This window comes from Crocuta crocuta, unplaced genomic scaffold (assembly GCF_008692635.1).
Source record: "Crocuta crocuta isolate KB4526 unplaced genomic scaffold, BGI_CrCroc_1.0 scaffold27, whole genome shotgun sequence".
In the NCBI taxonomy this organism is placed as follows: Eukaryota; Metazoa; Chordata; class Mammalia; order Carnivora; family Hyaenidae; genus Crocuta; species Crocuta crocuta.
This window is the reverse complement of record NW_027532250.1, coordinates 8375777-8388303: the sequence shown is the minus strand read 5'-3', so window position 1 is coordinate 8388303 and position 12527 is coordinate 8375777. Positions and strand designations below refer to the sequence as shown.

The following is a 12527-nucleotide window of genomic DNA, read 5'->3' as shown; positions in this document are numbered from 1 at the left end:
GGGGGGGGGGGGGAGGGCGCCTAGGTGGCTCAGTCGGTTAAGCATCAGACTCACTCTCGGCTCAGGTTGTGATCTCAAAGTTCATGAGTTTGAGCCCCGCATCAGGCTCTGTGCTGACAGTGGGGAGCCTGCTTGGGATTCTCTTTCTCTCCCTCCATCTCTGCCCCTCCCCTGCTTGCATGAGCAGGCTCTCTAAATAAATAAACAAATAAAAAACATTTTTTAAAAAGCCTCATTGGGGCATCTGGGTGGCTCAGTCAGTTGAGCATCCGACTTTGGCTCAGGTCATGATCTCACAGTTCGTGGGTTCGAGCCCTGCGTTGGGCTCTGTGCTGACAGCTCGGAGTCTGGAGCCTGTTTCAGATTCTGTGTCTCCCTCTCTCTCTGACTCTCCCCTGCTCTCTCTCTCTCTCTCTCTCTCAGAAATAAATAAAAACATTAAAAAAAAATTTTTTTTAAAGCCTCATTCAACCCTCTCCCTCAACCACTCCCTTGACCAAAGCTGCGGGGAGCTGGGCGGTGGGGGTCTATCAGTGAGTGCAGCAGACCATGCGGCCCACACCCACCTTCGGTCTCGTTGAAGAACACGGGACTCTTTTGGTCCCAGGTCCCCAAAAGTCTGCACAAAAGTACTTAGCAGTTACATAAGTCAAGGCAATCCTATTATAAAAGAAAACAGACATAGATACAGAGGGAAAGCCGATTTTTTCATTCAAAAAATATTTAATGAGCACCTACCACGTGCCAGGCATTGTTCGCAGTGTCTCACAGACAAAGTGAATGGAACAGACCCCTGTCCTCTCGGAGCCGACATTCGGGTGAGGGAGACAGATAAACAGTAAGTCAACAACCTTGTGTGTCAGGGGTGGACAAAAGTCCCGCGTGGAAGGGAGAGGAGACAGGCAGTGGCCAGGTGGGGGTGGAGTACAATTTTGAAAGGGGGAGGAGTGGTGGGCAGAAGACCTCCTCGGGGAATAAGCCAGAGTGAGCCCCAGGGGTCCCGGGGAAGAACATTCCAAACAGGAGCCGTGAGAATGCCCTGAGGCAGGAGAAAGGGCACACAGTGGCAAAAGAAGATTCTGGAATTAGATAGCGGTGATAATTGCGCAACTTTGCGGAATATGCTCAAAACCATTGAATCATACACTTTGAAAGGGTGAGGTTTATGGTATGTGAATCGTATCTCGATATAAAAAAACTGTACGTGGGGGCGCTCGGGTGGCTCAGTCAGTTAAGCGTCTTGATTTCAGCTCAGGTCATGATCTCACAGTTCATGAGTTCGAGCCCCGCCTCAGTCTCTCCACTGACAGTGAGGAGCCTGCGTGGGATTCTCTCTGAGACCCTCTCTCTCTGCCCCCTGCTCTCCCCCACCCCCACTCACTCTCTCAAAATAAACTAAAAAAATAAATAAAAATAAAAATAAAAACTGCAGGAGAAAGAAGAGAGACTAACAGGAGAGGGGACCGGAGAGGAGACAGGGACGGATCTCACAGGACCCTCCAGGCCATCCTGAGGACTCACTTCTACTCCGAGGGAGGCAGGACCCATAGAAGGGCTCTGAGCAGCTCAGTGGTGTGAGCTGGCCTGAGTGCCAACTGGCCCCCTCTGGCTCTGTGTGGAGGAAAGAATGGGGCAGGCCTGGGTGAGGGCGGAGCAGGCAAGCGTAATAGTCCTGGCTATTTCTCCACCGTGTGTCCTTGGGCAAGCCACTTCACCTTCTGTGCCTCAGTTTTCCTCACCTGCAAAGTGGGTCTGAAAAATACACACACACACACACACACACACACACACACACACACACACACCCCACCCAGGGCAGAGGTGAGAGCTAACACCACCACGGAGGAAAGCGTTGTTAAGCTGGTTTGGTAGTTTTTAATCATGCAAATTAGTTTCCTGAACAGAAAACAGGGGGTGCCTCCCTCTTTCACAGGAAGCAGAGACCCATCCCACATCAACAGCCATCTCCCTGGCAGCCACCCGGCACAGCCTGTTTACCCCCTGGCCATAACCAGGGACCCAAACTCCTCTTTGGGTGTGGTCAGCTCAGACCTAGACAGGGGACAGAAATGATTCACACCACGGCCAGAGGGCCTGGGGATCTGCCTGGCAAGGCGAAAGTGTGCCCTTCCCTCCTGGATGACTGTTTGAGATCATCAGTGAGCCCATGCCACACCCCAGCTGAAAACCCTCCAGGGGCTCCTCGCCCCCCTGATGAAACCGAAAGTGTTCACCATGCATGAGTCCCGGGCCACACCAACTTCAATTCCCCAGCTCTGGCCTCCTGCCGTTCCTCAAAAAAGCCAAGCCTCATCCTGCCTCAGGGCCTTTGCACATGCTGCCCCCTAGACCTAGAACACACTTCTCTCAACTACAGCTGGCTCCTTCTCAGCCCCAGGACTCGGCTCAAATGCCACCTCTTGAGAGGCCTTCCTTGGCCACCCTAACACCAGCAGATGCCACTATCCCTGCCACCAACGTATCCTCACTGAATTTACTTCTTGGTGCACCCACTCACCAGCTGAGTAGACCTAAGCAAGTTACTCTCTCTGGGCCTTAGTTTCTCCATCTGCAAAACAAGTATAATAACGACATCTACCTCAGAGGTTGTTGCAAAGGCTCAAGGAGATAACCCATGCAAAGCACTTAGCACAGGACTCGGCACATAGTAGGGCTTCAGCAGATAGTACTACATCTGTCGCCACCTTTTCAAGTGACCTCTTCGTACTGTCTGAAAATTCCACGAGGGCGGGAACCTTGTCTGTCCTGTCCTGGCTACGTGCCAGCACCAAGCCCAGGGTCTGGCACACAGTCAGCATTTAATGTCCACTTACTGAATGAATACGTGAATCAGTGCATGAAAGCACGGACGGCCCACAGCCCACCCCCGCCCTGGCCCCGCTCCTTGCGGAAGCTTCCCACCACCCCCCTGCAAGGGGGAAAGAGACCCGGGATCCTGGTGGCTCACGGCCACCCCGCCTGCTTCCACCAGACTCTGGTGGCCCTGGTCCCGCCGGCCTGAAATCGCCTCGCCTGCCCTGGCCCGGGGACCAGGGGCTGCCTCTCAGTCCCACCTGGGGCAGGAACCAGGTGGGTAAACACAGACTGAGCATCCGACTGCAGGACAAAAGAGGAGCAGGCAAATCCCCTTCTGGTCCTCAAGGAGCCGGGAAAATAAAAATAAACTGAAAAATCTAACAGGGCCAGGAGGCGGGAGGACTTCCCTTCCTTCTCAGGCTTTCCTTTCCAATAACAGGAGAGCCCGTGGCGGGTGGTGGGGCGGCCCTGACCTTGGCTCGGCACCCGCTCTGCAGGCACTCCCCATGGACGACGGAGACCAGGGCTCAGAGAGGCAAATGGACGTGCCCAAGGTCGCAGAGGGGCAGGGCTGGGATCCGAACCCAGGCTGTTTGGCATCTAGAATCCATGCTCCTCGGAGCGCCTGGGTGGCTCAGGCGGTTAAGCGTCCGACTTCAGCTCAGGTCATGATCTCGCGGTTCGTGGGTTCGAGCCCTGCGTCGAGGCCTGGAGCCTGCTTCAAATTCTGTGTTTCCCTCTCGCTCTGACCCTCTCCTGCTCTCTCTCGCTCTCTCTCTCTCAGAAATAAATATTTTTTTTTAATGTTTTATTTATTTCTAGGAGAGAGAGGCAGCGTGAGCAGGAGAGGGTCAGAGCGAGAGGGAAACACAGAATTTGAAGCAGGCTCCAGGCCTCGACGCAGGGCTCGAACCCACGAACCGCGAGATCATGACCTAAGCGAAAGTCGGACGCTTAACCGACTAAGCCACCCAGGCGCCCCAGAAATAAATATTTTTAAAAAATTTAGAATCCATGCTCCTTTTTTTTGTTTGTTTGCTTATTTTTTTTGAGAGGGAGAGAGAGGCACAGAGGGAGGGAGAGAGAGAATCCCAACCAGGCTCAGCACTGTCAGTGTGGGGCCGGATGTGGGGCTCAAACTCACAGTGAGATCATGACCTGGGCTGGAATCAAGAGTTGAAGGTTTAACCGACTGAGCCCCCCCGGCGCCCCTAGAATCCACGCTCCTAACCGTGAACCTGAGACACACCGCTGGGGGAAAACAGCAAGTGCGGACACAGGCACGCACACCCGGCGAGCCCGTGTACCTCTGCATATGCGTGTAAAGGCCCCAGAATGGTGCGAAAGCAGAACTGGAGGTCAAAGGAGGCTTCAGTCCCTGGGGACATGTGGCAACATCTGGAGAGACTTTTTAACTGTCCCAACTGTGGGAAGGGCGCTCGTGGGACCCAGCGGGCAGAGGCCAGGGCTGCTGTGAAGCACGCTACAGCTCACAGGCCAGTCACCACGACGGAAAACGACCCCACCCCACTATTTCAGGGGCGCCAAGGTGCAAATACAGAGGGGTTAGCCAGCGACACGCTGCCAGGGCTGAAATGCCCCCTGAGGAACCTCCTTAAGAGCGACCCTTAAGCCCGGCTAAAACTCGAATCCTGGGAGAAGCACAAGGCCACCCGAGCCTTCTCCCGGAACTCTCCGATGAAACCCTGACCGGCCACGGGGCCAACGCCCTTGACCGGAGCTCACCTCCCTCTGGCGGCCACAACTTCTACAGGGAGTCCCTCTGGGGTCTCACTGGCTGAACAAGGGGATTCAGGCCCCTGCCCTCTCCCCACAGCTTACTCTCAAGTTCTATGTCCCCAAACCTCTAGGGCAAGAAGCAGCCCTGGCCTCGCCCTGTGCCCCGGGGTGGGGACAAGACACACAGGTTACCTGCCACCTGCCAGGATTCCAGCCGGAGAGGAAAAACAGAAGAGAAATGGCAAAAATCTGAGAGGTTAAGTTCTTCTGCATCCAGACATGACCTGCTTCAGATTCATCTCTTGNAAGGAGGCCACCGAGAAGCAAAGAGGATGTGGATGTGTTGATCTGAGGGAGTGGCCAGAGCTCAAGAGGCCTTCTGCTCAGCGGGCTGAGGGGGACACCCTCCAGGAAAGGGGTGCCCGGAAGCCTCCAAAGGCCAAGGACACCAATCCTATCCACCTCTTTTTTAAGTGGCAGATAAACGCGCCCGATAACAGAGAACGGGCTCCTCTGAGGAACACCCTCGTTCAAATGCACCAGATGCATTTGTGGGGACATCCTTCTCCGAAGGCCAAGGGCCACGTGTGCCCTGCTGACAGCTGCATTTTCCTGGCCCAGAACACACCGCCCAGAATATAGTGCAGAAGCTTCCACCTGCCTGCCCGCACACGGAGGAATCCGGTCTGGATGCGTGCACTTCCCCATACGGAGCGCGGTTCGCCCGCACAAAAAATGCCCGCACCCAACTCTGGCTGACATTCAGGTTTTTGTCATTGAAAGATTTTCACTGATTTCCCAATGATGTTGTGACCCAACACGAAGTGGCCTGGCCCAGGCTCTCTGGCATCCTAAAAAGCTCTGATCGTCTGGACCACTGGGCTTAATTCTCGCCTGCCTGGGCCACCAGAGGTCTCACAAAGGCAGTTAATTTGGGTCATGAACACAGCAGCATCTTGGGTAGGTCAGGAGAACGGCAAAGAATGAGGGCTCTGCGGTCAGACTACCTGGGTCTGAATCCCAGCCCTGTCAGGCTGTGTGACCTTGCAAAACTGACTTGGCCTCTCTGTGCCTTGGGTTTCATTTGTAAAAACGGGAGGCGCAACAAATACCTAGCACTTTTGAGTTGATATACAGAGAATGCTTTACACAGGGCGTGTACACACATGGAATTTTATGATCAGTGTGAGCAGATTAAGTCACGCTAACTTAATAGCCACGCTGGGATGCAATTCTTTCTGTCAGAATTTTGTAACATATATGGTCACACACATGTGCGTGGTTTTATGTGAGAACGGTATTATAAATGAGAGTTCTGAGCGCTTTTTTCCCTTTATTATCTCCCTACGTGCTTTCTCCACAAGATACACATCCGTGCGTCCTTTACTCTAAGCCCCTGCAATGTGACACAGACAACAGACATGTGCACACTGTGACTGTTTATTTTCCCAAAGCAGAACTGTGTTGTACACACGTCTCACTCAGCATCGCGCCTTGTGCAACACGCCCTCGTGAAAATCCCCAAAGTCACTGGGCAGGTCAGTCTGTTCCAGTGATTGCAGAATTTAAAATGTGCCCCCCACCCCCACCCCCCGGCATTTCTCTCTAGTGTGAGACGGAGAGTGAAGAACCTTAAAAAAAAAAAAACCAGTGACAACACAAACCACAGTTTCTTGTTTTGGTAAGCAGCGCTCCGAAGGGAAGAAAAGCTCTAGTCTCCTACCCCCCAAAAAAGCAGAACCACAGAAAGCATTCTGGGAGCTTGCTGCCCACAGCCCCCATCACCCAGCCAGTGGAGTAGACCCTCTGGGTGCCTGGGAGGGACAGGTGTCTGTCCTCAGTCAAGGGGGGCCTGCCGACCAACCCTCACCCGGGGGTCTCTCTACGAATCCACCCGGACTCTGCCCCTCTTCCCACCACGGCCCGGCCCGCACACACACAGGGTGCCTGGGCACTTGCAGGCAGGGACCCAAAACCAACCCAACCAAGAAGCCGGTAAGCCCAAGGCTCACCTGTTCTCCTTCTTAAGGGGGGAATCCGGGAACCCTGAACAACCTCCTCTGCCCCCCATTGCTGTACATCCCCCCAAACAGCCACCAGAGCCTACTGAGCACCAAGTCTGTGCCCGGCACACTTCTCACGCTGGTCCCACTGAAGCTCACCACACCCCTAGGACACAGATGCTGTACTGTTCCCATTGTACGGATGGGAAAACTGAGGCACTGAGCAGGGTGCCTCAGGTGACGTGCCCAGGGCCACATACGGTCAATGTGGGTAAAACCACGGTGTGAACACCAGCGGCCTGACTCCAGAGCCCCACACTCAACACTCACTTCACAAACAGATGCTGAGCCAGAACGGGAACCACAGAGGGGAGGGAACCAGAGAAAGCACGGGCAGAGGGTCAGGGTCACACAGCCCCCGGTTCGAATCCCCCTTTTGCCACCTTGATAAATCACCGGCCAAGGCCTTAATGAGCCAGAGACAGTCTGCGAGGCGGCTAGGGACCTGAGCTCCGGGGCAGCCCACCTGGGGTCACTTTCTAGCACTGCTGTCTGCGTGACCCAGCTCCCTGAGACTCTCTCTGCCACGATTTCCTCATGTGTCAACAGGGTAACAGCGGCCCTTTCTCACTGGGGTATTGGGAAGATCAAACGAATTGATACACGTGAAGCGCCCAGAACGGCAAATTATGAATCAGGGTCAGTTCCTACCCACTAACGACTGTAACTGTTGTTATCGTTATTGACACTCACACCCCCACACTGTCAGGGCTGCTGAGTGTTGAAATCCAAGGCTCTGAGTCAAAACCCAGGGCACTTTCTCCCACACATCTTCTGTGTCCCCCTAGAAAGATCCAGCATCTCTCCAAGAGGGCTGCCCTTGCATTTCCATGACCCTTAAATAAACACCCACAAACACGGCACCAAAGCCATCAGGCCCCTGCGGAGATGGGGAAGGGGTGCAATCCAGTTCCTGAAGGAGGTGCGGAAAGACGGGGAGATTCAGGGGGAAACACAGAGTCCCAGAGCCGGAACCAAAGAAAACCACTGGTTCCGGAGTTTAGATGGGTCAAAAGGAAATTCGCTCAGGCTCCCTGCCCTCCTTTCAGTGCTGACTCAGACCTCACTTCCTCCAGGGAGCCCTCCCTGACTACTCCTGCTCACTGGATGCTGGAATCCTATAATCCTAATCATCTATGTTATTTTATGATCATATAACAAAATAATTAATGATAATACTAACATGTATATGCCTTACTACCTACCAGGCACTGTTCTAAGTGCTTTATATATATTTCTATAATGACTTATACTCTTAAAAATCCTGTAAGATAAGATCTATTATCAGCTCCTATTTTACAGATAAGAAAAGTGAGGCTCAGAAAGGTTAAGCCACTTGCCCTAAGGTTATACAGCCCCAGGACTCAACCCCAAGCAGTCTAGCTCCAGAGCCCAGCCCCATACTTGGATTTCTGTAAACATCCACTTTGCCACCATGGACTAGACTGTCCCCTCCTTGAGGGCAGGAATCCACCAGAGCTGGCCTTTCTGCATCTCCCACAATTCAGTCAACCACAAAGGCTTCATTTCTACTGACAACAGGACCTTGAACCTAGGGACCAGGGAGGCCAGGGCAGTTCTTGGAGACCCGCCTCTGCCCCATGGAATTAAATGCGGGGCGGGATTACCGAGCACTCTTCCCTTATTACCAAGTATAAAGGCTCGGAGGAGGAGCGAGGAGCGAGTGGGAAGACAGAAGAGAACTGCATGCAGCCTGAATGCGTGGAAAGCCTTGGTAATTAGCAGTTCCCGAAGCTAAGCCCTGCGTTTTCAAAACTAAAAGGCCTTGGGTTGTTTAGGGGACATTTCTGATGGAGCAAAACCAGAGAGGCCTCCTGTGGCTCACAAATGAGGTACGGCTGGTCAGGTTACACAATCGGTCCGTTTCTGGCAACAGCTTGGGGACACCCAAAAGGATAAGGCAGAAAAGAAGCCTGGAATCTCCTCCCCTCGGTTTACAGGTGGGGAAACTGAGGCCAGGGCAGGTATAGCACGACTGGTCCAAGAACCAGCTCATCTCAGAACCGACAGGTCAATCAGAACAAAAACTGATGACCTCAACAATGTGGAAGTACGGAAATCTTTTTTTTTTCTTGTTTCTTTAATAATAAGAAGAGTTGATTCCAATCAATTCCCATTATTCCAGCAACCTCAGACTCTACAAGTGGACAATTTAAAACCACAGTTAACCCTACCCCAATCTGTATCTCTTCTGAAACGTACCACAGCATCTCAGCAAGGGCGTGGGAGGAAGAGGTATATTTTCTTACCCATTAATATAAAAATTGGTTTGTCTTTCCTCTTTCCCTTCCAGACTGAGGAGCAGGGAGTGGCTCAGAAGGAGAAGTGAGGAGTTCCCTAGAATTTGACATAGCTCAGAGATATGAGCGTTGTCTACGTCTTTATATCAGAAACTGCCAGAGTCAAACTGAACAGATTCCTTTTTTTTTTTTTTTTAACTATGAGAAAGGGAGAGATGGGAAAGAAACATCAACTCTGCTTTTATTCCCACAGGCCTTTCTAGAAGGGTCCTTTAGCCAAACGGTTTTCAATGGCACCACAACTCCCCAATCCCCCCCCCACACACACATACACACAACACACCCCCCTCTTTTCCCAGAGAGAATGAAGGGCCCTCTCCTCCCTAAGATGGAACTCGGACCTCACACAGCCTTAGCTGCACCTCCAAGCCGACGGGGACCCCAGAGGATGCCAGAGTCTCCCTCTTTCCCCTGGAAATGGGGAGCTGCACAGCCTGGCTCTGGGGTCCCAGAAGGAACGACCACAACCCCCACCAGCCCTTCCTGAACCAGGATTAAAAGACTTCCTAGAGCCGAGAAGGGAGTAAATGAGGTCCCAGCAGGAGGCAAGGAGATTAAAGCCCTCGGAGTCTCCTAACTTCCACGGAGGCTTGGCCTCAGGCCCACCCCCTCCGCCCCCTGGCCACTTTTCTCACTTCCTAGGAGAGTAGGGAAGTGGCCCCTTCCTCCCTCTCATAGGAAAAAAGAAAGAAAGAAAGAAAAGAAAGAAGAATAGGAAAGGAAATGCACCACAGGAGTTTAGACCCCAGCATCCCCAATTAATCAGCTGTGTGACTCCGGGCAAGTTACTCAACCTCGCTGGAGATAAACTCTCCCATCTAAAAAATGGGGTCAATACTCGTCCCTACTTCCCAGGCCACTTCCCGGGCCACTCGGAAGGTTAAACCTCCTGATGACACAAGTAGGCGCCTGCCACACAGTAAGGCTGTTCATTTTACAGAGTCTGATGCTGTGGTTTCGCCACTTAGAAACAGGGGTGGGACCTGGCCTACCCAGTCGTGAGTTCGAAACCCACTCTCCCCAAGCGCGTGCACTGGAGAAAGGGGTCCAACCCCGAGCTCTGCGGGCTTGTGGGACGTCCGTCCGTCTTCCGGGCTCGGGGTTGTTGGATCCGACTCGGAGGGGCGCTGGGCTCTAGGATGCGTCCCGGAGGAGTGGTCGGTTGCGCACTAGGCGGCGAAGAAATCCCCAGGAAAAAAAGCAGGAGCGAAAGCTCCCGGCGCCTGGGTCCCAGAGCCCCTGCCTCGCGGATGTAACTAATTTTAAAACTATTTGAAAGGCGGGAGGGGGAAAGAAAAAGACAAAAGGGCAGCGTGCAGGGGGGAAACGGAGTGCGGGAGATCCCGAGGCGGGATCCCGGGACCCCGGCCGGCCAGGGANCGGGAGGCCCCTGCGCTCCACTGCGGGGCTGGCGGCCGGGGCAGAGGCTGTCCCCCGCGCGCCCCAGGCGACACTCACCGACTGCAAGAAGCGCAAGGTGCCCACGTAGTCCCGCTCGGTGCCCAAGATCTCGTTGAGGACGCAGAGGCGGAGGCGCAGCTGGCGCTCGGACTCCCGGGCGGCCGCGCACGGGCCAGNCGCGAGGAAGGAGGGCGGCCCCTGCCCGGGCCGTGCCAGCCTCCGGGGCACTGAGCCCCGTGGGTGCCCTCGGGCGCTGCCGCGACCTTGGGAAGGCAGCCGCGCGCCTCCGTGTCCCTCCCTCTCTCTTGCCCTTTCTGTCCTTCCGTTTTTATCCGCCCCCCCTTTTTTTTTCCTGAACTTCTTCGCCCCCAGGAGACGACCCTGCCGTTTCCACCTTTCCCAGAAGGAATTATCTGCTCTCGAATTACTAATCAAGTAGCAGCTGCTCTCGCGTCCCCTCGCCACCCACCCACCACCAGGGATAAGGCCTGGGGACACCCGGCCGCCAGTGCAGGCTGCTCTGCGTGACCTTGATCATCAGCGGAACCGCTTGACAAATGTCCTCACCTGCTTCACAGGAAAGTATGGAGAGGTGACCGAGCGCTGGGGCCTAGAGTAAGCTGCCCAGGTTCGAATCCCATCTCCCTCGCTTGCTAGTGCATGACCTTGGGCTGGTTTCCTTGCTTCTGGAGCCTTACTGTTGTGGTCAGTACAATGAAAATGATATAGGTATCAAGGGTCCCGCACAGGGTCATGTGTTAATCCACAGGACATACTTGCAACAGTGCCCAGTACCTAGAAAGTTCTCCATTTTTGTCCTTTATTATTATCATTGCATGTGTAAACTGCCCCCTTTGCACAGGCCCTCTTGACACAATTCCTAATGTTCCCCTATTCACACCCCTGCCCAGGATTGTATTGTCTCCGCAGTGGATTAGCCGATTCATAAAATATGCCCTCTAGACTGTAATCACCCTTTAGGCAAGAAAATGACTGCTTATTTAATCTTCTGTCCCAAACACCCAAAACTGTTCCATAATGGCCTGGCTCAATACTGCAAGTTCCTCAGGACACAGGGAGAGAGCGGAGTGGCTTCTGCCCTCTAAATGTTTCTTTGGGATCATGGACAAGGTGGCATTTGATCTGGGCCTGGAGTGAGTGAAGGTTCCTCTGGGCAGACGGTGAGGGGTATGGGGGAGGTGACTCCGGCAGGTGCCAGGAGTGGAGTCGATGATGTCCAGAAAACGGCTGACTCCTGAGGTTCTCAGAACATTGTAGAGGTCTCTGAGTAGCTCTATGATATGACCTTAGACTAGTCACAGCACCTCTCTGAGCCTCAGAAGTCTACTCTTTAAATCAATCCTGTCGACCACAAGGGGAGAGCCTAGTGGAAACATCAGGGCTGTGGAATGAAACTGGCTTGCGTTTGTACCCCAGCTCCAAATCTTAACTGGCTGGGTGACCTTGGCTAAGACACTTCACCTCTCTGAGCCTCAGTTGCCTAATCTATAAAATGGGAGTCTTTGGGGTTTTTTTTTTTTTTTAATGTTTTATTTCTTTCTTAGAGAGAGACAGCATGAGCAGGGGACGGTCAGAGAGAGAAGGAGACACAGAATCTGAAACAGGCTCCAGGCTCTGAACTGTCAGTACAGAGCCTGACGTGGGGCTCGAACCCACAAACCGTGAGATCATGACCTGAGTCGAAGTCGGACACTTAACCGACTTAGCCACCCAGGCCGGGAGTCTTTGTAAGAGGAAAAAAGTGTACATAAAGCGGGTTTCTCAACCTGGGAACAATGGACATGTACAGCCAGAGAAGTGTTAGCTGTGGAGAGCCGCCCTGGGCATCGTAGACCGTTTCAGCGTGTGCTGTACCCACCAGACGCCAGGGGCACTCTACCCCACCGCCACTGTGACAACCACGAATGTCTCCAGATGCTGCCAAATGTCCCCGGAAAGACAGAATCTCCCCCAGCTGAGAACCACTGATCAAAGTTCCTGACACAGATAGCTGGCACGCAGTAGGTGCTCAAATCAGGGTTAGCCTCCTTCCCAGCTGTGACCACCAAAGATTGGCTTCCATGTAAGATATTGGTCTTACACACAGATACAGGTCCCATGTTTTGTCCAAGAATTGGCCCGCACTGCCTAAAGGACCCCAAACATGTCCTCGTTTGTGGATGGA

At 53.5% G+C, this 12527-nt stretch overlaps 1 protein-coding gene across 1 annotated transcript in view; it reads right to left on the bottom strand.

Moving 5' to 3' along the window:
- Nucleotides 1-12527, bottom strand: part of PREX1 (phosphatidylinositol-3,4,5-trisphosphate dependent Rac exchange factor 1) — a 181688-nt gene that overhangs the window by 167789 nt on the left and 1372 nt on the right. The window contains exon 3 of the mRNA XM_077778338.1: nucleotides 10400-10540. Coding sequence (XP_077634464.1) covers nucleotides 10400-10540 — 141 coding nt within the window. The remainder of the gene's footprint in view (nucleotides 1-10399; nucleotides 10541-12527) is intronic.